This window comes from Lepus europaeus, chromosome 21, assembly GCF_033115175.1.
Source record: "Lepus europaeus isolate LE1 chromosome 21, mLepTim1.pri, whole genome shotgun sequence".
Taxonomy (NCBI): domain Eukaryota; kingdom Metazoa; phylum Chordata; class Mammalia; order Lagomorpha; family Leporidae; genus Lepus; species Lepus europaeus.
The window spans coordinates 50,669,104-50,691,886 of record NC_084847.1 but is presented as its reverse complement, the minus strand read 5'-3'; the positions used below and the strand labels follow the sequence as shown (position 1 = coordinate 50,691,886).

Below are 22,783 nucleotides of genomic sequence, written 5' to 3'. Positions count from 1 at the left end.
TGCTGGTGACACGGAGCTGGAATTGAGAGGGGGCCGGGGTTGAACTGGGCACTCTGCAGGACACAGGCGCCCCGGCCATGCCTGCCCTTCTCTGCCTTTGGGTAGTGTCAGGAAGAGCGAGCACCATCTGCGGGTCTCTGTTGCCAGGGCCTGGACAGCCGTAGCCGTAGTCTGTGTTGCAGACCTCTGTTGTAACTTCTTTTTCAAGGTTTGTTTGTTTATTTGAAAGGCTGGGTGACGGGGGGGGGGGGGGGGGGGGGGAGATACCAGGCGACTGGTCTCCCCAGATGTGCGCAGCAGCCAGGGTGGGCCAGGCTGCAGCTAGGATTAGGAGTTCCATCCTGCTCTTCCCACGCCTTCCACTGCCCGCCAAGCTGGATCAGAGGTGAAAGTGCTGCAGCCCAGCGTACCCCATGCTCCACGGGGCCAGGCCCAGCAGTGGGAAGTTCGAAGTTTTCAGGAAATGAGTGTGTGAAAGTGAGGGTGAATCCCAAGTGTCTGTTAGTGTCTTAAATGTGTGCGGTCACTCCTGTGGGCACTGAGGGGGCGGTCACTCCCGTGGGCACTGAGGGGGCGGTCACTCCCGTGGGCACTGAGGGGGGTGTCACTCCCGTGGGCACTGAGGGGGCGGTCATTCCTGTGGGCACTGAGCAGGGGTCACTCCCGTGGGCACTGAGGGGGCGGTCACTCCTGTGGGCACTGAGGGGGCAGTGTGCGGTCAGGGTTGTGGTGTGTCCTGAAACAGGAGTGCTGGATCAGCTTTCAGGTACCTGGGGCAGCTAGTGAGGGTCCGGGCAGCGTGCCGAGGAGTTTGTGTGGGATGGCGTGCAGGGCCGTCTGTGTGTAGGATGGCGTGACAAATACTGTGCGGGGGAAGCCCAGGAATCCCACCTGTCTAACTGACCCAGGGCTTCGCCCCCCCAGCGTGCCTTTGCTTTAGGCAAAACAAGGGTGTTGGGGATGCAGATTGAAGGGCCGCGTCCTGTGCTAAGGGGACCGCGTGGAGAACGGCGGGTATTCCCAGGGCCTTGCCGTGCCCTGTGTGCACGTGGTGATCGCCCAGAGCCGCCTCCCCCTCCTTGGGGGAGACTCCACAGTCAGGCTCACGACGAATGCGAGAGCCTGCAGACCCTGCGCATGGTCCTTGCGTCACTGGAAGAGCGTGCAGGCCTCCGGGTATTCCAGCTGCCGCGTCGTGCCGTTCTCACCAGTGCTCCACCTGCTGTCTCCAAGCATAGGTCACAGGCTTGTAACACGAGGAGTCCTCAAGCTCCCAGGCTGTGAACAGAACGTGAGTGTCTGCCGTTCTTAGCAGACCTTGGGAAGGAGTGGGAGTGGCTTATTCTGACACAGCGGTGCAATGGCCTGCCACTGGCCAGCTCCTCACCGACTCCATGACATGCAAAATGTGTTTGTCACTGCCGTCAGAGAAGTCTCCTTAAACATACTGGGTGCAGGTTGGTGAAAGATGGGTGGCATGGGGCCGGTCTTGCAGCATAGCCCATGAAGCTGCCGGCTGCAACACCAGCATTCCATACGGGCACCGGCTCTAGTCCCAGCTGCTCCACTTCCCATCCAGCTCTCTGCTATGGCCTGGGAAAGCAGTAGAAGATGGCCCAAGTGCTTGGGCCCCTACACCCACGTGGGAGACTTGGAAATAGCTTCTGGCTCCTGGCTTTAGACTGACCCTGTTGTGGCCATTTGGGGAACAAACCAGTGGATGGAAGATCGATCTCTCTCCTCTCTCTCTCTCTCCATACCTCTGTCTTTCAAATAAATACATCTTTTTTAAAAAAGAAAAGGATGGGGTCGGCACTGTGGTGCAGTAGGTTAACCCTCTGCCTGTGGCGCCGGCATCCCATATGGGCGCCGGTTCTAGTCCCGGCTGCTCCTCTTCCAGTCCAGCTCTCTGCTGTGGCCAGGGAGGGCAGTGGAGGATGGCCCAAGTCCTTGGGCCCTGCACCTGCGTGGGAGACCAGGAAGAGGAACCTGGCTCCTGGCTTCGGATCGGCGCAGCTCCGGCTGTTGCAGTCATTTAGGAAGTGAACCAATGGAAGGAAGACCTTTCTCTCTGTCTCTCCCTCTCACTGTCTATAACTCTTATCTCTCAAATAAATAAATAAAATCTTTTAAAAAAGGAAAAGGAAAAGAGGACGGGAAAGAAGGATGGATGGATGTCACATGTGAGGAAGGTGTGGCGTTACCCTGGTGACGGGAGGATGGGGCGGGTCCCCAGCTCCTGTGGGGAGCAGTGCAGAGTCTTCCTGCGCTGAAGGAACAAGTGTGGGGAAGGGCGCGGGGGGCGCTGCGTGGCAGGAGACCGCACAGCAAGGTGGCAGAGCCCGTTGCCCTGGAATTGGCAACTCGGGCCCGGCGGCAGGGGAGCCGGGCTTCCTTTCCCAGCGCAGGCCATGTCAGGAGCGGAGTCTCCTTCAGCGGGGGTCTCAGGACTTCCCCAACGTTCCCCTCTGCCCTTGCCAGCGAACGCGGGGCGTGCACTCTGCTCCTCCTCGGCGCCCGCACTCCGCCCGCCGACAGGCCGCCCGTGCCTGGCTCTCAGGATGGCCTTTCCACTCTGTTGTAAAGGCCACGTGGAAAGGCTGTGGTTGCCTTGCATGGAATGGGCTGGAAAACTGAGCAGCGGGCAGGGGGGGGGGGTGCGCTCAGCTCCCGGGTCCCTGCCGCTTGTTTCCTGGGAGATGCGCTCGTGTGGTTTCGAGGCTCAGCCCCGTAAGAGGACTCAAGGGCTGGCTGTGTAGCGAGCCAATCCGAGTGCAGTCTCGCCGAGCCCGCGTGGGAGCCTGACAGGCCTCCCTAGAGGGGGTGTGAAAACCGGAGCTTCCGTGCAGCTGCTTTGGTTACCCCGCGAGCGCAGCGTGCGTTCATCTCGGTGCCTGTCTTGTGGCAGAGGGCAGGTTCAGGAAGTCATCTTCGCACGCCCAGGGCGGCTGAAGGAGGAGGCGCGTCCTGACCGCCGGCCGCAGCCGCACGCATGCGCGCAGCGGCCGTGCTCACGGGATTTGTCTCTGCTTTGCAGTCAAGGAGGACTGGAACGTCAGAATCACCAAGCTGCGCAAGCAAGTGGAAGAGATCTTTAACTTGAAGTTTGGTAAGGCATAGTGCTCGTGTCTACTGCCGCACGTGAATAAAGGCCACGTCCACGAGGAGTCTCTCTGGTCAGGACCCGCGCGGGTTCTGGCCTGGTTCTGTCCAACTCACTGCTCACAGGAAGCACGTCACCCTGCTCCTCTCGGATTCCGATTGTCTGGTCGGGATGGGGGAGGGACGGAGGGAGGCCGTGGGGTGAGTTCCCCTCCCGTGGTCTGCACGTCTCCCCTGGGCGACACGGGCCTGGGGCAGCGGTTCCCGGAGCGCTGTCCGGATGGGACCCAGGGCGTCGGCTGTGGGGCGCGCCTGTCATGGCAGAGGACAGAGGAGGGAAGCAGCAGGGCGTGACAGCAGGGTTTCGGGCTGCTGCCGTCCGATTATTTAACTCCTAGAATTGACGTTTTGTGCCTTCCATCGGGAGCCTTGAAGCCTCTGCCCCTGGTCACTAACGCCCATGCATCCCACACAGCTCCTGTGTTGCCATCGCAAACTTGGCGTCCAGATGACAGCGCAGGACAGCCAGGGCCATTGCTGTGTGGGAGGGCCCTACAGCATTCTGCCCCGCGCTCCGAGAGCGCTTTGATAACGCAGCCCTGCCTTGGATTTAAAGTGCTAACATGTTCTCTTAAGGAATACTTGCGTCATAGGCTTGTTCTTCTGATTTGCACATTGTACTAGCAAAAGTGTCTTTCGTGTTGAGTGGATATCGCTAGGTTGCAGGGAGCGTGCACAAAACTTTCTTGAGAACGCAAACACAGGTGGAGAGAATGTGGGTACAGGTTTATCTTCCATAAGTGGTGTTGTCTTTCAGCTCAAGCTCTTGGACTCACAGAGGCGGTGAAAGTCCCATACCCTGTGTTCGAATCCAACCCCGAGTTCCTGTATGTAGAAGGCTTGCCGGAAGGAATTCCCTTTCGAAGCCCTACCTGGTTTGGAATTCCGCGACTTGAAAGGATTGTCCGTGGGAGTAATAAAATCAAGTTTGTTGTGAAAAAGTGAGTGGGACTTGCCCTGGAAGTAGCATGCTCAGATTGCCTACCTGTGGAGTGCTTTTCCAGCTGGAAGTAGAGGCCGGGCTCTGAGCTGCACCCTGGCGAGTCCCCGCCTGCGCTTGCCTTGTGCGTCAGCGGGAAGAGAACAGTTGCCTCTGGGAGTCCCAGACACTTGGGTGGCTGTTGCAAATGCTGTTCTTTATCTGCTCTCTCACTCCTGGTCATGGTTGGGAGTGACTGGCTGTCAGTGGCTGCAGGATGTCACTGGTTGGAGAAACTGAACTGGAGTGAATTTCCTGTCTCATGAAAGGAGTCACTTACTGTTCATAAAATCCCTCATCAGATTGTCGAGGGGAGGGGAGGGGAGGGGGGCTTCCCGCCCACAAAGACGCAAGTCCCTGGGGCTGGGGCGCCTGCGTGAGGCCTGCGCCGCACTGACCGCTGGTCGTGTCTCGGTTTTCCTTGTAGGCCTGAACTGGTGGTTTCCTACCTGCCTCCTGGGATGGCGAGCAAGATCAACACTAAAGGTAAGAGACGCCGTCTGCTGCTCCCCGTGCCCTGCGCATGACAGCACTCTGCACCCGCGGGCCTCGGGTAGCGCTGGCCAACACCTTCATGAGGCCTCGGCTTCAGTTTTGTTTCTTCTTTCTTAAAGATATATTTTTACTTATGTATTTGAAAGACAGAGTTACAGAGAGGCAGAGGCAGGGAGAGAGCCTTCATACACTGGTTCACTCCCCAGATGGCTGCAATGGCCAGAGCTGGGCCGATCCGAAGCCAGGAGCCAGGTCTTCTGGGTCTTTGACGTAGGGGCAGGGGCCCAAGCACTTGTCCATCATTGCTGCTTTCCCAGGCATATTAGCAGGGAGCTGGTTCGGAAGTAGAGCAGCCGGGTCTCAAACCAGCGCCCATATGGGATGCCGGCACTGCAGGCAGCAGCTTTTACCTGCTTTGCCACAGCGCCATCCCCATTTCTTTGGTTTTTGTTGTTGTTGTTGTTTTGTTGTTGTTGTTTTTTGGTTGATTGGGTTTTTATTTGTGTTTTTAAGATGGATTTATTTTATTTATTTATTTTAGGGGGGTTGATTTATTTGTTTGGAAGGCAGAGTGACGGGGTGCTTCCATCTGCTGGTTTACTCCCTAGTTGGCTGCAATGGTCAGGAGCCTGGAGCTCCATCTGGGTCTCCCACCTGGGTGGCAGGGGCCCAAGCACCTGGGCTTTCCCCCCACTACCTTCCCAGGGTGCTGGTAGGGAGCCAGGTCGGCAGTGGAGTGTCAGGACTCACGCCCACACCCCAGCACGGGAGGTGGCGTCTCAAGTGACACGTTAACCCACCGCGCCGCTCTTGTGCCATTTCCGGGGTTTACGTGGTGGGCCGCGTTCTCTTGTCCACCGTGACGTGTCCGCAGCCTCCCCGCTGCTGTCTGCAGCTTTGCCAGGGCTCACGCAGGATCACGTGCTGAGCTTGCTCTGAGGGCCCGGCTGCGGGCGGCGGAGCGCTCTCCCGCTGTGGCCCCGCAGTGTGCGAAGCTACCGTGTGCTTGTCTTCCAGCTTTGCAGTCTCCGAAAAGACCACGGAGCCCCGGAAGCAACTCGAAGGTCCCTGAAATTGAGGTCACTGTGGAAGGTGAGGCCACCGTCTCTGCTCGTTGTGGGTCACGCTCATAGCCACATACGTGTGAATGCGTGAGAACGCCCAGTCCCGGCATTGGTGGCTGCAAGTCCAGGAGCCCTCGAGCGCACTGTCCGTTGCTCTGAGGAGAATCCCCAAGCGCTCCTTCCTCTAGGACAGTCAGGTGCAGAGAGCAAGGCGGTACCGCTCTCTTCTCCTCTGGGTCTCTGCTCCTTTACCGGACCAACGCGTTTAGAGATGGTTTCCATGGCGCTGGTCAGGGGTGGCTTAGTCGGCGCTGGTCAGGGGTGGCTTAGCCAGCAGTGCCTCGGGGCCAGTGTTGCGGGCGAGGGTTGGAGTTAAGCTCCTGCTGATGTTCCTGGGGGCAGCAGATGGTGGCTCAAGCACTTCAACCCTGCTCCCCCCGTAGAAAACGCAGGTGCAGTTCTTGGTTCCTGGCTTTGGCCTAGGCCAGCCCTGGTTACTTTCTGCCTTTCAAATAAAATAAATGACCTTTAAAAAGAAGTGGGTAAGCAGCAGCGCCTTAGGCTGTGAGGTTCCCGCCCCACCCTGCCGTCTCCTCCCTCCTCCCTCCTCCCTCCTCCCGCTGATCTGTGGGTCCCGTGCCCGGGTTTAGTGCTGAGGTACTTGGTACAGAACCACCCGCTCTCGGCCAGCCGTGGGGTCGGTCTTTCCTCCCGTCTCCGTCAGCACGGGACGCCGCACCCTCCATTTCTTGTGTGTAGGAGGATTTGCAGCCTCGATCTTGAGTGGGCGGTAGGTGTCCCCCCCCCCCCCCCCCCCCCCCCCGTTACCTTGTGGGCTGGAACCTGTTTCCCCACTGAGAGGCGAGGGGTGAGCTCCACGACCATCATTTGTGCTCAGAGTCGCCGACAGTTTCAAGTGCATACGTTCAGCCCCTCGCTGCTCTCTTCTGGAAAGTTCTGAGGGTGTCTGTCCTTCCCTGAAGGAGCCCCTGGCTAGCTGTGAGTGCGTGTGGGGTTCCTTTTGGTGAATGGTAACCTGCCCTGAATCCATCAGCGCTTGATGGGAAGGGGGTCCATTGTGTGGCAGCAGCACTTCGTGGAGTCCCAGTTAAGTTAGGCCTCGCTGGATGGATAGGAGTTAGGGGCCGGCGCTGTGGTGTGGCAGGTACAGCCTCCGCCCGCAGCGCCGGCATCCCATAGGGCACTGGCTGGAGCCGGCGAGCGGTGTGTGCTGTGAGTGCTAGGGGTCTGCGCACAGCTTACTCGGCAGGCTGAAGTGCTGGGCTCGGTAGGACGCTAACTGGAGTGGAAGCCCAGCGCCTTACTGACATCTCTGCAGGGAGGACATCGAAGCTGTGGCTCGTGTCCCCGGAAGGCTGGTTCACGTCCAGGTGGAGAGAGCGGGGCCAGGGGTGTGCTTCTGTTAGGGGCCAGCAGGAGAGTGCAGAAGCCAGCACAGGCCGCCAGCGTGCTGGGTGCGCTGATGCCGCGCGAGCGTCCAGTGGCTCGGGTCAGCCGGGAACGAGTGGTCCCCGGCCTGTGGGCGGGTGTGTGCCCTGGGAGTGCCGTGTGCCCCCCACTCGGCCTGGTTTCCAGCCCAGGCAGGCCGCGGCCCCCATAGCCAGGGCAGAAGCCTGACTGGCGCGTGGGGACCCTGACTCTTTCTGCAACTCTTCCCTAGGCCCCAACAGCACCAACCCTCCGAGCTCAGCTGTCCGGACGCCCACCCAGACTAACGGCTCGAACATTCCCTTCAAGCCTCGGGGGAGAGAGTTTTCCTTTGGTAAGTGTGGGTCCGTTCTCAGTATGACGAGTCACGACGCTGCGTTTTGTGAGGGACTTGCATTCTGTGTGGCAGACCAGAGGCACCGAGTGGTGTGGAGATGCCCGAGCTGCGGTCTGACGCCAGCGCCTCGCGGCTCTGTGACTGTCCCACTTGCCTTACAGGCAGACGGAGGCAGGGCGGGGTGCTCCACAGCACGCCGGGCACAGGGCAGGCTCCGTGACCTGGAGGGAGACAGCGTTTGCTCCTGGCCACCGCCTGGTAGCGACATAAAGCCTAGGGTGGCTGCCAGGGCTCGGCCGCGTCAGCAGCCGATGGAACGTTTTTATTTTGCACTGCTTAAAAATGCAGAGGTAGAACTGGGTGAAGCACCCTGCCTGGGGGTGCGTGTTGCTAAGTCTGACGGACACTGCGTTTATGTGCAGAGGCCTGGAATGCCAAGATCACCGACCTGAAGCAGAAAGTGGAAAATCTTTTCAATGAAAAGTGCGGTGAGTTCGTTTTGGGACGTTACTGAGCCGCGGGTGGGAAGCCGCGCTCCGTCACCAGAGGGGCGGGCGCCGGGCCGCTTTCCCAGGTGGGAATGCCGCGGTTTCCCCCTGTTCTGAGCACCAGGGGTGGTGCTGCGGGCGCTGAGACGGCCCCTGTGCCGCCTGCAGGCGAGGCGCTGGGCCTGAAGCAAGCTGTGAAGGTGCCCTTCGCGCTGTTCGAGTCCTTCCCGGAAGACTTCTACGTGGAAGGCCTGCCTGAAGGCGTGCCCTTCCGGAGACCCTCCACTTTCGGCATCCCCAGGCTGGAGAAGATCCTGAGAAACAAAGCCAAGATCAAGTTCATCATCAAGAAGTAAGGGGATCCCACGAGAGGGGCTGGCGCGTGACCTGGGACAGTCCGACACGCGTGGGAGGCTGCGCGGTCAGCACTTGGCACAGGGACAGGGGAGGGAAGGGGGTCGCAGGGTAGGGGGCAACAGCTCCCGTCCACCCACGCGTCAGTGGTGCTGGTAACTGCTACTGGGATCTGAGCGGGGTCTCTCCCTTCCCCTCTTCCCGCCCCCCTCACCCCGCTCCCATCCCTCCTTCTTTCTTTCTAAAATTAGACAGACCTTCCATCCACTAGTGCACTCCCCAAATGCCCAGAAAGGCGGTGGTGGGCCGAGCTGAAGCCAGGCATCGGGCACAGTCCAGGTCCCCGTGTGGGCGGCAGGGACCTGGCTGCTGGAGCCGCACTCCCTGCTCCTGCCAGGGTCTGCTTTAGCAGGCAGCGGGGTCGGGAGCCAGGGCCAGGGTACAGCATCGTAGCTGGTGCCTTCACAGGCTCAGTGCCTGCCCTCTTTTTTTTCTTCATCCTTTTTTTTTTTCCGTTTTTAACATATTATCTGAGAGACAGGGGTTTGTTTTTCCAGAGGCCTTTTATTTTTCCAACTGATTGAAGATTTAAGATTTTTTCCTGCATTCATGTTTACTAGAACATGTATGAATTCATCTAACAATTGAAATAGATGGGAATAGTTGGAATTTAAAAATACCTCCTGACGTTCAGTATTTGAAATTAACTGAAATGCATTTAAGATTTATTTATTTAGTTGGAAGGCAGAGAGAGGAGAAGCAGACAGAAAGCTCTTCCATCCACTGATTCACTTCCCACACGGCTGCAACAGGCAGGGCTGGGCAGGCTTGAAGCCAGGAGCCAGGAGCCCCATGCAGGGCTCCTCTTGAGGTTGGCAGGAACCCGAGAACTTGAGCCTTCCCCTGGTGCCTCCCGGGCACGTCAGCAGGCAGGTGGGTCATAAGCAGAGGAGTTGAGGCCGGGGCTGAAATACGGGGTGCCACACCCCAAGCAGCAGCGTAGTTCCCGCCCCACAGCACTGGCCCAGCTGAGTGTCACGTTCTGGGAAGGTGGCTGTGCAGCGGCTGTGGGGGGCTTGCCTGCATAGCTGTCGTGGTGACGTCACCCCAGACCTCCTTGCTCGGGGTAGGACTTGGGCTGGAGTCAGCAGCGATGCTGTCACCTGGGGAGAGTCCCTGTCGCCGTGGTGATGGGCCCAGCTGGGAAGGTGTGTCTGTCAGGCTGGCTGCGGCCCAGGTTTGCACATGGGCACTTCCTGCCGCCCTTCTCGGGACACGCTCTGAGCGTGAGAAGATGCCCGCGAACGGGGGCCGGAGGGCGGGCGGCATGGAGATCTCAGCTGTGACTCGTCCTTCTGGACGCGCTCCTCTGGGTAGTAGCCGTGTTGCTGCTTTTCTGACATCGTTGAGAATCTAGTATTTACTTGAAGAGCGTTAGGGGCTTCTCAGTGCCATTGAATTTCTGATGTTAGAGTTGTGCTGTTGCTTATGAGTGTTTTCTCCCGTGCAGGCCCGAGATGTTTGAGACTGCCATTAAGGAGAGCACCTCCTCCAAGAGCCCGCCACGTGAGTGTCCTGGGGGAGCAGATTGCGTTTTGCCTGGCGCCGTCTCGTGCAGAGGCATCTTGGCTGTTCGCGGTTTAGTTCTCCGAGCGGTCGTGTGTCTGTGTGTGCGATGCTGTGCTAAGCCCCGCCAGGAAGGGGAAAACCAGCTCCTGGGACGCCTCCTGTCTTCCGGGACATACGCTGCGCCAGGCAGAGAACTGGCCCCGGCCTGCGGTGGGTCGAGGCCCGTCCGCGTGGTCTGGGCTCTGGGCACGCGGCTTCCTGCTTGGGGGAGGGGATTCCGACCAGCTCTCCACAGCTTCTAATCTTAGCTTCTGTTTCAAGGGAAAATAAACTCATCGCCCAACGTGAACACCACTGCCTCGGGTGTCGAAGACCTGAACATCATCCAGGTGACGATTCCAGGTATGACCGCTCCTGCCGTCGTGGGTGGCGGGGGCTTGCCCTGGCACGCTGGCACGCGCCCCTCCCTGGCCACAGGGCAGCCGGGTCGCGGCCCTCTCCAGTTTCTCTTGGAAGGGCTGTAGGCGGGTGGTGCCCTTGGCTGGGATGACCCCTGTTACTCACCCAGATATCCAGTCTGTCCTTTAAGAAGTCTGCGTAACACAGCCGATGGTTAACAGCACTAAGGTTCTAGCACTTTCTGTCTGTGGCACCTTTAGGCAGTTTAGAGCTCGAGCAGTTCGCAGGCTGAAATGCTTGGTGAGCGTGGCACAGAGCATTAACGGGGCCTTGTTCTGGGTTTTCTCTCGGCTGTTTCAGACGATGATAACGAAAGGCTGTCCAAGGTCGAGAAGGCCAGACAGCTGAGGGAGCAAGTGAACGACCTCTTCAGTCGGAAGTTCGGTGAGTGCAGCGTCTGCGGCCTTAGTGGGCGCTGTGCTGAGCAGGGAGACTCCCTGGGATGAGGGAACCTACAAAGTCAATATTCTTGCTCCTGCTGGGTCTCTCAGTAAGGAACTAGGAGCGATGGTCCGTGTCGAGGTTAATACCCTGCAGGTTCACATTTGTGTCTCAAGTACACCGCCCATCGTCGGTGGCAGGGTAGTGTCTGCAGTAAACTCTGGGCTCGTGTGTTCTGAATACGTCCTCGGGTGGGTGCGGGCTCACCCGCGCCTTTGTGTTGGCCTCTGCAGGTGAGGCGATCGGTATGGGCTTCCCCGTGAAGGTCCCCTACAGGAAGATCACCATCAACCCTGGCTGCGTGGTGGTGGACGGCATGCCGCCGGGGGTGTCGTTCAAGGCCCCCAGCTACCTGGAGATCAGCTCCATGCGGAGAATCTTAGACTCTGCCGAGTTCATCAAGTTCACGGTCATCAGGTGAGCGTCCCCTGCCCAGTCACAGAACGGATCCGCGCAGGCATGGCCCACGTCATCTTCAGTGTGCAGTCAGATCAAGTTCACCAGGCAGCAAAGGAACAAACACAGATACTTACTAGTTATTTTAATTTTTTATCTTTTTAAAGATTTGTTTATGTTTTTGAAAATCCAGAGTTAGAAAGAGATGGATCTTCCATCCACTAGTTCACTCCCCGGGATGGCCCAGTGGCCAGGACTCAGCCAGGCTGAAGCTAGGAGCCAGGAAGTTCTTCCTAATCTCCCCTGTGGATGGCGGAGACCCACACTTGGGCCATCTTCCACTGCTTTTCTTAGACCATTAGCAAGGAGCTGAATCAGAAATGGAACATCCTGGACTTGAACTAGTGCCCTAAAGAGATGCTGGCGTCACAGGTGGTAGCTTTACCTACTGTACCACAATGCCTACAACTTGTTTTGTTGTTGTTTTGTTTTTTAAGATTGACTTATTTGGAAATCAGAGTCACAGAGAAGGAGAGGAGAGACATCTTCCATCCACTGGTTCACTCCCAGATGGTCAGAACAGCCCAGGCTGTGCCAGGCGGAAACCAGGAGCCTGGAACTCCTTCTGGGTCTCCTGTGTGGGTGCAGGGGCCCAAGCATCTGGGCCATCTTCTGCTGCTTTCCCAGACCATTAGCAGGGAGCTGGATTGGAAGTGGAGCAGCCAGGATACGAACCGGCTCCCATATGGGATGCTGCCGGCACTGCAGGTGGTGGCTTCGCCCACTGCGCCACAGCACAGGCCCCTTGTTAGTTACTGTAACTGTTAGCCCTCCTCCCGGAGCTCTGTGTAACGCGCTGGTTTTCAAGGCCAGGGTTTGGCCTATAGGCCATGGCCAGCCCGCCCCCATTTCCGCACTCTTAACGAAACGCCCTAGGATCCCGTGTTTGCACGTTGCCCGTGGGCGCTCTGTGCTGGCGGCAGTCGGGTTGCGTGGTGGAGACAGACGGTGCGGCCTGCACGGTTGAAATACTTAGCATTGGCACCGTTTTTGTAACAGAAGAGTCCTGGCAGCCTCCTGAGACATCGCCTCCCAGGCTGCAGCCCGCGCTGGCCGCTGCTCGTAGTGCAGTCGCTGTCTGCCTCCTTGTCTGTGGGGCAGGGCCCGGGCAGGAGAGCGCACTCTGTTTATTCGTGCGCACCCCGTGAGTGGCACCTGCCCCCTAGACCTCAGCTGGCATTGCCCGCCAGGGCCCCTGTCTAGTAGAAGATCCCTTAGCGCCGGCACCCAGCGGTCGCCAAGGCCCCCCCCTCCCCCCTTTGAGTCTTTCTTCCCTTCGTGTTCTCCCAGCTCCCCCGGCCTGAAAATCCCGCTGAGGCAGGTGGAGAGCCGCCTCCCGCCAGACCGTGCCCCCAGGCCCAGCGTGCCCTCCCTGTGGTCTTCCTCCGCCCTCGGCACTGGTCCCTGTCAGCGCAGGGCATGTGTGCGGGACCAGTGTCGCTTACACAGTGTTTCTCTTTGTAGGCCGTTCCCAGGACTCGTGATTAACAACCGTGAGTATCTTGGGAAGCTGCCGGCTGCCCTGGGGGGGGGGGGGTATGTCCACAGCCTTAGCTCGGCTGAGGTAGGAGCTGCACGCGGAGTACAGATGAGCTCCGTTTCCAGAACGCTTGGCACCAGAAGTGTTTCGAGCCATGGGTTTTCTCTCACTGTGGACTAGCTGCTTATACACGGCGAGACACCTTGGGAATGAGACCCAGATCTAAACATACAGTTTGCTGCTTCGTGTGGATGGCGCTCTTTGAACCACGGGAAGGAGGTTGCACCTGCCTTCTTTAGCACGCCCGCATCTTGACCACAGTCTGTCTGTCTGTCCCGTGATCGCACGTGTGGGATTCCCCGCTGTGGCGGCCGTGTCTGGTCGCGGTGCGGTGGGATTCAGGATGGGGAAGTTGGCCTGTGGCTGGCTTGTGTTTGTCTCTTTTTTATAGCTTTTGAGATAACATTTTAAATTTACATGCTGGTCAAAGGCTTCCTGCTCCACTAAGTGAAAAATAGAGGTACAGGAGCCTGGTTCAGCGGGGGTGTGGGCAAGGGACCTAAACGCATCAGACGAGAGGAGGAGCGGCAGTAGTCCCTAGTTCTGAACACTTTGCTGGACCAGGACTCGAAGCAGTGTTTGCCAAAACCCCGGATCTGCAGCCAGACTGATGGAGGCCGTTCCTTTTCCATGTTGAGTGTGAGGCAGGGCCTGCAGTGCGTGTCCGTGTCTGTGTCTGTGTCCGTGTCCGTGTCCGTGTCCGTGTTGAGTGAGCCCGCGTGTTGGCAGAGCCTGCGCATGTGTCTGGGCCCCACGTTGCCCTCCAGCCGCAGCCGCTCCTAGACGCTCCCTGTGGAGACCTGACGTCTCCTCCCCCTCGGCTTCCCCACCGCTATACGGCCATCGTGGGACCCACGGGGGAGAGTTTCAGAGCGCGGTTTGCCCTTCCACTCTTAACAAACGTGGAACTCTGGCTTCGGTCTTGTTCTGTTTTAAATCTGAGAAGCAGAGACAGAAAATGACGCCTTGCATCCATTGGCTCACTGCCACTGCCCAGGAGCCTGGCGCTCAGTGCGGGTCTCCCCTGTGGGTGGCAAGGACCCAAGGACTTGAGGCGTCACTGCCGCCTGCCAGGGTCTGTGAGCAGGACGCTGGCGTCGGGAGGCGAGCCGGGGCTCGAACCAGGCGGAGCTGAGATGTTGCTGCTGAGCCGCGGTCCCCTGCAGAGCCTCACCTGCTGGCTCGCTGCCCGTGCAGTCTGCCTGCCCTCCCCTCGGGGCGTTCTTGCTGCTGCTGCCAGGTGCTGGTCCCTGCGGGGGCCGGCGTGCCTCCCGGGTCGCTTGTGTGAGTTAGTGGCCCTGGTGTGGGCGCAGTGTCTGGCACAGGCCGAGCTCTCGGGTCCCATTCGGTGAACAAGTGTTCAGTGCCCTCTCTGTCCCCTAACGTCCCTGCCGGGTGCTGGTCCCTGCGGGGGCCGGCGTGCCTCCCGGGTCGCTTGTGTGAGTTAGTGGCCCTGGTGTGGGCGCAGTGTCTGGCACAGGCCGAGCTCTCGGGTCCCATTCGGTGAACAAGTGTTCAGTGCCCTCTCTGTCCCCTAACGTCCCTGCCGTTTGCGCGGTATCTGAGCCACCTTCGTCACGTTAGCGTGGTGCGTGCAGTCACGGCAGGGTGAGCATCGGCCTCTCCTTCCTCCAGCCGTCCGGCCCTTCCTCCAGTTACAATGATTCTAGCTCTTGAGGACCGTCTGCGCTGACCGATGGGTCCTCTGGGTTGTGCCCTGGCTGTCAGCCTTCGGCGTGGTGTGCGGGCTCTGGGGGCTGTGCTCGGGGCCCCCGTGGGCTGGGAAGCGCGTGGCTGCGGGCCTGCTCCCGGCCGCTCGGCCTGATCCGCTGTCGCGCATTTCCTGTCTCGTCCTGAGGGTCCCTTCTCCGTCAGGTTGCTTGCTGCACAGCCCACCCTTCCGTTGCTCCTTCCAGACTCTGCCTCCTGTCTGCAAGGCTCTGGGGAGGCCTTTCCGACTGGAGCGCGCTCTGTCCCCTAGGGGCTTTTGTCGTTCGCAAAATCCTATCGCAGTTCTCTGCTTGGCCGGTCTGCGTGCTGCGGGCTTTCCGTCAGGTGTTGGGCCAGTGCTCTGCGCCCCTACGGCGGTCTCCAGGGTCGGGGTCGCAGCACAGGTGCCTGGCCTGCGGGGGTCGGAGCGCACGTGTGTGAACGTGGCTCTGCAGGGGGAAGCGCGCTCACTGGGTCTCTGCTGAGCCCCGTCTGCTCTCTTTTCAGAGTTGGTTGATCAGAATGAGTCCGAAGGCCCGGTGATACAAGGTGAGTCACACACACACACACACACACACACACACGGTGATACAAGGTGAGTGACACACACACACACAGACACACACAGCCCTCCCCAAGCGGCAGAGCGCGTCTGCGCACGCTTCTGTGTGCTGGCAGTTCACACGCACATTTGCTCGAGCTCCGGGGTCTGGAAGCCTTGTTACGTGAACACAAGCTGATGGGGGCTGCATGCCGAGTGGCCCTGACGTCAGAAACCCAAAAACCCGTGGCCCAGAAGGAAATGGCAGAGCGCCAGCTTTCTTCTTTTCTTACTAGGTTTTTTGTTTTTTAAGATCTATTTATTTGGAAGGCAGAATTAGAGAGAGGGAGAGGCAGAGAGCTCTTCCATCTGCTGGTTCACTCCCCAAGTGGCCACAACAGCTGGGCTGGGCCAGGCTGAGCCAGGGGCCCAGGCACCCGGGCCATCCTCGACTGCTTTCCCAGGCGCATTCACAGGGAGCTGGATGGGAAGTGGAGCAGCCGGGACTCAAGCTGGCACCCATATGGGATGACTGTGTCGCAGGCGGTGGCTCTACCTGCTATGCCACAACACCAGCCCCTTGGATCATTTTTTTCACTGAGCTCTATCCCATCAGTTTCTAATGGTTGCCATAATTAGCCAAATTGTGTTGGATCAAAATGGGTCTGCAGCAAATTTGTGGGAAATCCGTATTTGTTTTTTACTTTTGGAAGTGCCTTTTATGTAACATGTTTTTAAAAATTCCCACTGATGAGGCCAGCACCGTGGCTCAACAGGCTAGTCCTCCACCTTGCGGCGCCGGCACACCGGGTTCTGTCCCGGTTGTTCCTCTTCCAGTCCAGCTCTCTGCTATGGCCCGGGAGTGCAGTGGAGGATGGCCCAAGGGCTTGGGCCCTGCACCCATGGGAGACCAGGAGAAGCAGCGGCGGCCATTGGAGGGTGAACCAACGGCAAAAAGGAAGACCTTTCTCTCTGTCTCTCTCTCTCTCACTGTCCACTCTGCCTGTCAAAAAAAAAAAAAAAAAAATTCCCACTGATGAACAAGTATGATGGGCCGCTCTCGTGCGGCGGCCTGCTAGTAATGGGAGACTTTGTTAATTTTTATGTTTCTGGAAGACTTGGTTAAAGGAGCCCACGGAGGGCACGGGGCAGGGCCGCATGAAAAGGCGCTGCTCGCTTTCGGGGCAGAGCGGTTCGGGGGAGCCCGGATTTGAGCGAGCGTCAGTGGGATCTCGGGTTCGTGTTCATCTGGGCCTTGGGTTTTGTGCAGACCCTGGGGGGCTGCCTCCCCCGCACTGCTGAGGTCGCTGTGCGCCTAAATCTCTGTGTTTGCCTTTAGAATCGGCCGAGCCCAGCCAGCTGGAGGCCCCGGCCTCGGAAGGTAAGAGCCCTCTTGGGAAAGCCAGAAGCCCCTAGGACCGCGGGAGGGTGCAGGCGTGCGCCGGTCCGGCCCCGGCGTCCTGGCTGGGGGAGCATTGCATTTGTAGTCCAGTGGGGTTGCCGGTTCTGTCTTAGCGGTCAGTGGTGCGGTTAATCGGGCGCTTCTGTTCTTGCCAGAAGTCAAAGAGGCCGAGGGAAGCTCTCAGATCAAGCAGGAGCCGGAGCCCACGTGGTAGACCTGCTGGTCCTTGGGTAATCGCGCCGGAGCCACCTGCGTGTTCGGGGGTGGGGTGGGGTGGGGTGGGTGCAGGTCCAGGGGTGGGCTCTGGTGGGGTGGGGTGGGTGCAGGTCCAGGGGTGGGCCTGGTGGGGTGGGGGTGGGCCTGGTGGTTGGCGGTTTCCAACTCCCCGTCCTCACTGCCTGTCTTGGCGTGGGCGCGGTGGCGCCTGCAGAGCCTGCACCCCTGGGCCTGTTCCGGGCGGCTGGGACTTGGCCGTGTTATTAGTGGGAGGGGCGGCACTAAAGCAAGAATCAGAGACAGGATCCCCCCAGCACTTGGGCTGTCCGCGTGGGCTCCGCCCTGGCTTAACCACGCCCTTTGCCAGCGGAGACTCGGGTGGTCCGGGGATTCGCCTCGTGGTCTGCGTCCCTAGCGCGTGGTGAGGGCCCGGGCGGCCGGGCGCCGGCCTGACCTGTGCGCGCTGTCTGTTCTCCCGTTTCAGCCGGGGCTGCCGTGGCGGAGGAGCTGCGCGGAGAGGTCGCCGCCCACGCCCACGCCCACGCCGTGTAATATACTTGTATAACAGAAATACCTTCTATACAAACCTTCTTTTCTACTTTTAGATAGAAATGTCTACTTTTTCAGCAGTTGTGTGAATTGAATCCGAGGCAGAGTGACTGTAGATTTGCACGGCTGCTTTACTCTGGAATGTATTATAAGGATTTGGGAAGACGGCAGGGCCGAGCCGCCGCCGCCTGGCCGCCTGGCCGCCTGGCCGGCAGAGCCCGCGGCCGTGGGGTTGACGTTCCAATCAAGCGAAGACAGCTCCTCCTGGAACATCTCTGCTTCCGCGGCGGAGACAATTCCTGTGCTAGTTCGCTCCTTAGTTTTTCTATTTGAGAAATCCGCCCGACGCGCCCCGCGGCGGCTGGGTGAACAGTTAGTATCTGTATATTTGACTAAACCTCTTCCTAGGCTGTCTCTCATGGTCCCTATGTTCTTTGTCACCGTTCCAGGAAGCCCCGCGGGAGCGTGAGGGCCGTGGGCCGTGGGCCGCGGCGGGGCGGGGCGGCCAGCCCGCTGGCGTGCGTCGTGGCGTAGTCTTCAGTAGCTTTACCACAATACCCACCACGGAGAATTCTATTACATGGTAGCAGGAATAGGCATTTTTATGTGTTGCTTATATTTTACCTCAAATTAAATTGTAGATATAGGGTAATAAATAAAATCCATCCATGCCTTTCACACACGACCGCCTTTTTTCTGAGGCCGCGTCGCCTGCTCCCGCCTGGAGGGCGGGCAGGTGCGTGCCCGGGGAGGCCGCTGCGGGCTGAGGGGCAGAGCGGGGGATCCTGCTCGGCTGGGGGCTGGGGGCTGGGGGGCGGGTGTTACACACACACACACACACACCCGGTGCTGGGGAGCGGCTGTTACACACACACACACACACGGTGCTGGGGAGCGGCTGTTACACACACACACCCGGTGCTGGGGAGCGGGTGTTACACACACACACACACACCCGGTGCTGGGGAGCGGGTGTTACACGCACACACACATACACACGGTGCTGGGGAGCAGGTGTTACACACACACACACACACCTGGTGCTGGGGAGCGGGTGTTACATACACACACACCCGGTGCTGGGGAGCGGGTGTTACATACACAGACACACACCCGGTGCTGGGGAGCGGGTGTTACATACACACACACACACAGTGCTGGGGAGCGGGTGTTACACACACACACACACACACCCGGTGCTGGGCAGCGGGTGTTACACACACACACACCCGGTGCTGGGGAGCGGGTGTTACACACACACACACACACACCCGGTGCTGGGCAGCGGGTGTTACATACACACACACACACGGTGCTGGGGAGCGGGTGTTACATACACACACACACACACACGGTGCTGGGGAGCGGGTGTTACACACACACACACCCGGTGCTGGGCAGCGGGTGTTACATACACACACACACACGGTGCTGGGGAGCGGGTGTTACACACACACACACACGGTGCTGGGGAGCGGGTGTTACACACACACACACACGGTGCTGGGCAGCGGGTGTTACACACACACACACCCGGTGCTGGGGAGCAGGTGTTACATACACACACACACACACCCGGTGCTGGGCAGCGGGTGTTACACAAGTCAGCCTGCCCAGCCCAGCCGTCCCGCGGGAGTCCACACCCACCAGAGAGCCTGGTGCCGTGGCCGTGGCCGCCCCATGGCTTCAGCACCCTCTCTGGAAAACACCACAGGGAGGGTTTGGGGGGAGCCCGCGGGCCCATCCTGCCGGCTCCTTGGGGACACCACCGCGGCTCGGCCACCCAGAGCCTTGCTCCCCGGCGGGCCTGGGGGCGGCTGTTGGCCGGAGGAGTGAAAGCCGGGCGCAGGTCTCCGCGCGTCAGTGGGAAGTTGCCCACTGACTCGCGTTCAGTGTGCGCGCACTGCGGTGCTGTGACCGCGGCCCTGTGACCCCAGCCGTGGACAGCGAGCCCTGCCCCCGCCGCGGCCTGGAGGAGACACGGGAGCCCCGCCGCACGGGGTGAGGTTTGGGGCGCGGCTGGGACTTGGCACGGCTGGGGGCTGCCCTTCCCCGCACTGAGCCTGTCTCTGCGTCTGTGGGCGTGGTCGCGGTCACGCGTGAGGCAGCAGGGGGCCACCTGCCAGGCACCAGCCCCCACCCCCGCCATGGAAGCCCGGGCGCTTCTCATGCTGGGAACTGGGTCAAAAAACAAGGCCTGGCAGCCTGGGCTTCCCCGCGCGCCCAGCCTGTGTCGCCCCGCCCCGCGCCACACCTGCGGGCTCGCTCTGAGGAAGTGTCCCTCCGCGGAGCCAGCCGAGCCAGCCATCATAGGGTGCTTCATAGGGTGCTTGTTGGCCGAAGCCTTCCTCTTCCTGCCCGGCTTCCTGCTGCCGCGTGGGAGCTCGCGGGGCCGCACACTGCCCGTGCCAGACCCGGGCCTCTGCCCCAGCGTGGCTGCCGCCTGAGGAAAGCCAGAGGCGCGGGCAAGCGGGGACCCCCCCCCAGCTGCTCTGCACCCTCAGAGCCACCTGTGCCTCGGGGACTGTCCCCGTCTCCCCTGGGGGAGAGCCAGCTCCCTCCTGGGTGACTCCCTCCAGTCCCCACATCCCCCCCGGGGGCGGGGCTCACCACTGGGTGCCAGCCTGGCCTGGGGTTGGCAAGCTTGAAACAACTGATGCATGGTGGCGCATCCCGGCCAGGCAGGGGCCCTGGGGTCCCTGGCCCAAGAGTGCCCATCCTCCCGCCCGTAGCCACCGAGGACCCACAGGGTCACCTCCAGAAGCTGCAGGGCACAGGGGACAGATCCAGCCGCCTCTCCTCTCCACCTCCCACCCCGTCAGCCTGACCTTGTCCGGGAAGTCGCCCGGTCCCCCACTGCACACTGCCCCACTGCAGTGCACCCCCCTCCCCATTCAGGAGCAGGAAACTGCCTGACTCCTTAGCCTGCCTCCCCCTCCTCCCACTTTGTGCTCCCTGGTCCCCTGGGGACAGCCGCTGCCCAGGTTGCGTCTGGGGACCGCCAACATCCGCCCGGCCTGGCACGTGGCTCACGGAACAGTCATTAGTGCCATTTCTCAGATGAGAACACTGAGGCCAGGTGGCACGCAACGAGGTGGGGGGAGCGCGCCGAGGGCTCCAGGCGTCCTGCCTACAGCATGGACGCGGGGACGTGGGGACGCCCAGAGCCAGCAGTGCAGCTGCTCAGCCAGCGGACTCCCATCCTCCTCCTGGCCCAGGAAGCTGCAACGGCCTGGCTGGGGGATCTGGGCTTAGTCGCTCAAGAAGGGGCAGCAGGTGGGGCTCGGGTTCTCCAAGAGAGAGGGAGGGAGCCGGCTTGTCCCGGCCCCTGGGCCCTGACACTGCAGAAGCCGCCTGGGCGGGCCTCCTGGTGTGACGGCAGCTCCCTGTCCACACACCCTGTGTGCACGGCCCAGCCTTGGGGATTTCCTGGTGGAGGGGAAGGCCAGGCGGTCTGAGAGGGTGGGGAAGGCGGCGTCTGGAGAGAGGCCGGGTCCCCGGGGCCACACTGGGAAAGCCCCTGGTCCCCTCCTGCCTGCAGGAGCCCCCCACACCCAGTCACCACTACTCCCATGGGAGCGGACGGGGCAGATGTCTCGGGACACCCGCGATCCTAGGTGGAGGGCCAGGGAGGTGGTGGAGGCAGCAGGGCCACGGCTTGGGAGACCCGGATGGAGTGCCAGGCTCCTCTGGCCCAGCCCTGGCTGCTGCAGTTTTAAGTTCATGGAAAATAAAGTTGAGGGGGCCGGCACTGTGGTGCAGTGGGTTAACGCCCTGGCCTGAAGCGCCGGGTTCAAGACCCGGCTGCTCCGCTTCTGATCTAGCTCTCTGCTATGGCCTGGGAAAGCAGTAGAAGATGGCCCAAGTCCTTGGGCCCCTGCACCCACGTGGGAGACCCAGAGGAAGCTCCTGGCTCCTGACTTCGGGTCGGTGCAGCTCCGGCCATTGCGGCCAACTGGGGAGTGAACCAGCGGATGGAAGACCTCTCTCTCTCTCTGCCTCTTCTCTCTCTGTGTAACTCTGACTTTCAAATAAATAAATAAATCTTTTTAAAAAAATTATTATTAAAAAAAAAAAAGAAAAGAAAGTTGAAAGGTAAGTCTTTGGTGCAAAAAAGTCATTGGAAATCCACACAGCTTTTCCATAATGCACTTTGGAAGACCCCCTCAGAGGGTTCAAGGCCAAGGGTCCGGGCTGCCCGGGCTCACGCCCCAGCTCTGGCAACCTAGCTGCTGCTCTTTGCCTCAATGTTTCCATCTGTGAAGTGGGGGAATGAAGGTGCCCAGCACCGATCACCTCTCTGAGAGGGTCAGAGACAGAGCGAGCACTTCCTGTTAGTGCCCACTGGGGCAGGGGATTCTCCGCCCCAGGGACGGGTAACTAGCTGTCTATCATTTTGCTAACTGCTTAGGATCTGCCTTTCACATGTCAGAATGTCAAGGTTAAACAAATTCTATCTCCTCCCCTTAAAAAAAAAAAAACTTCACCTATATATTGCCTCCTTTCTTCACCTTTGTATCTTTTTTTTTTTTTTTTTAATTTATTTGAAAGTCGGAGTTACACAGAGAGAGGAGAGTTAGAGAGAGGTCTTTTTTTTTTTTTTTTTTTTTTTTTTTTTGACAGGCAGAGTGGACAGTGAGAGAGAGAGACAGAGAGAAAGGTCTTCCTTTGCCGTTGGTTCACCCTCCAATGGCCGCTGCAGCCGGCGCACCGCGCTGATCCGAAGCCAGGAGCCAGGTGCTTCTCCTGGTCTCCCATGGGGTGCAGGACCCAAGCACTTGGGCCATCCTCCACTGCCCTCCCGGGCCATAGCAGAGAGCTGGCCTGGAAGAGGGGCAACCGGGATAGAATCCGGCGCCCCAACCGGGACTAGAACCTGGTGTGCCGGCGCCAAAAGGCGGAGGATTAGCCCGTTAAGCCACGGCGCCGGCCATCCTTTGTATCTTTTTTAAAGATTGATTGGTTTGAAAGGCAGAGTTAGAGAAAGAGATTAGCCATCCGCTGATTCACTCCCCAGATGCCAGCCACCCCCGGGATGGGACCAGGCTGAAGCCAGGAGCTTCTTCCTGGTCTCCCACGCAGGTGCAGGGGTCCAAGCTCTTGGGCCATCTTCCGCTGTTTTCCCAGGCGCACTAGCAGGGAGCTGGATTGCAAGTGGAGCAGCCGGGACTTGAACCAATATCGCTATGGATGCTGGTATTGTAGGCAGTAGCTTAATCTGCTGCGCCACAACACGGATCCGTGTTTTGTTTTGTTTCTCTCTCTTTAATTCAAGAGACAGAGCTGCCATCCGCGGAAGCCGGGAGCTTGGAGCTTTGTCCATGTCTCCCACCTGGTGGCAGGGCGGGACCCGAGCCCTTGAGCCATCACCTTGGGTCTCCTGGGGCAGCAGAACTGGGATGAGAGAAGGGTGCGGGCGTTTCTTAGCCGGGCGGTCGCCTAACCCGAGGGCTGCGACCCCGCTGGCAGAGGTCATGAGAAGTTCAGACGAGAGCCATCAGTGCCTCCGCCTGTGGCCCGTCTGCGGGGCAGGGGTGTGGGTGGGGCCTTGGGCAGGGCGGGGCCAGCGGTC

The 22,783-nt window shown here is 59.8% G+C and overlaps 1 protein-coding gene across 7 annotated transcripts in view; it reads left to right on the top strand.

The window, feature by feature from the left end:
• The window catches only part of GTF2I (general transcription factor IIi), a 102,011-nt gene extending 84,120 nt beyond the window's left edge, over positions 1–17,891 (top strand). For all 7 annotated transcript variants that reach the window (XM_062180209.1, XM_062180208.1, XM_062180211.1 and 4 more), the window contains 16 exons: positions 3,038–3,109; positions 3,920–4,103; positions 4,569–4,627; positions 5,654–5,728; positions 7,382–7,483; positions 7,909–7,974; positions 8,143–8,326; positions 9,839–9,894; positions 10,219–10,299; positions 10,657–10,740; positions 11,031–11,214; positions 12,718–12,746; positions 15,011–15,052; positions 16,384–16,425; positions 16,602–16,676; positions 17,147–17,891. In XM_062180209.1, coding sequence (XP_062036193.1) covers positions 3,038–3,109; positions 3,920–4,103; positions 4,569–4,627; positions 5,654–5,728; positions 7,382–7,483; positions 7,909–7,974; positions 8,143–8,326; positions 9,839–9,894; positions 10,219–10,299; positions 10,657–10,740; positions 11,031–11,214; positions 12,718–12,746; positions 15,011–15,052; positions 16,384–16,425; positions 16,602–16,660 — 1,319 coding nt within the window. In that variant the 3' untranslated portion in view covers positions 16,661–16,676; positions 17,147–17,891. The remainder of the gene's footprint in view (positions 1–3,037; positions 3,110–3,919; positions 4,104–4,568; positions 4,628–5,653; positions 5,729–7,381; positions 7,484–7,908; positions 7,975–8,142; positions 8,327–9,838; positions 9,895–10,218; positions 10,300–10,656; positions 10,741–11,030; positions 11,215–12,717; positions 12,747–15,010; positions 15,053–16,383; positions 16,426–16,601; positions 16,677–17,146) is intronic.
• The last annotated feature ends 4,892 nt before the right edge of the window (positions 17,892–22,783 follow it).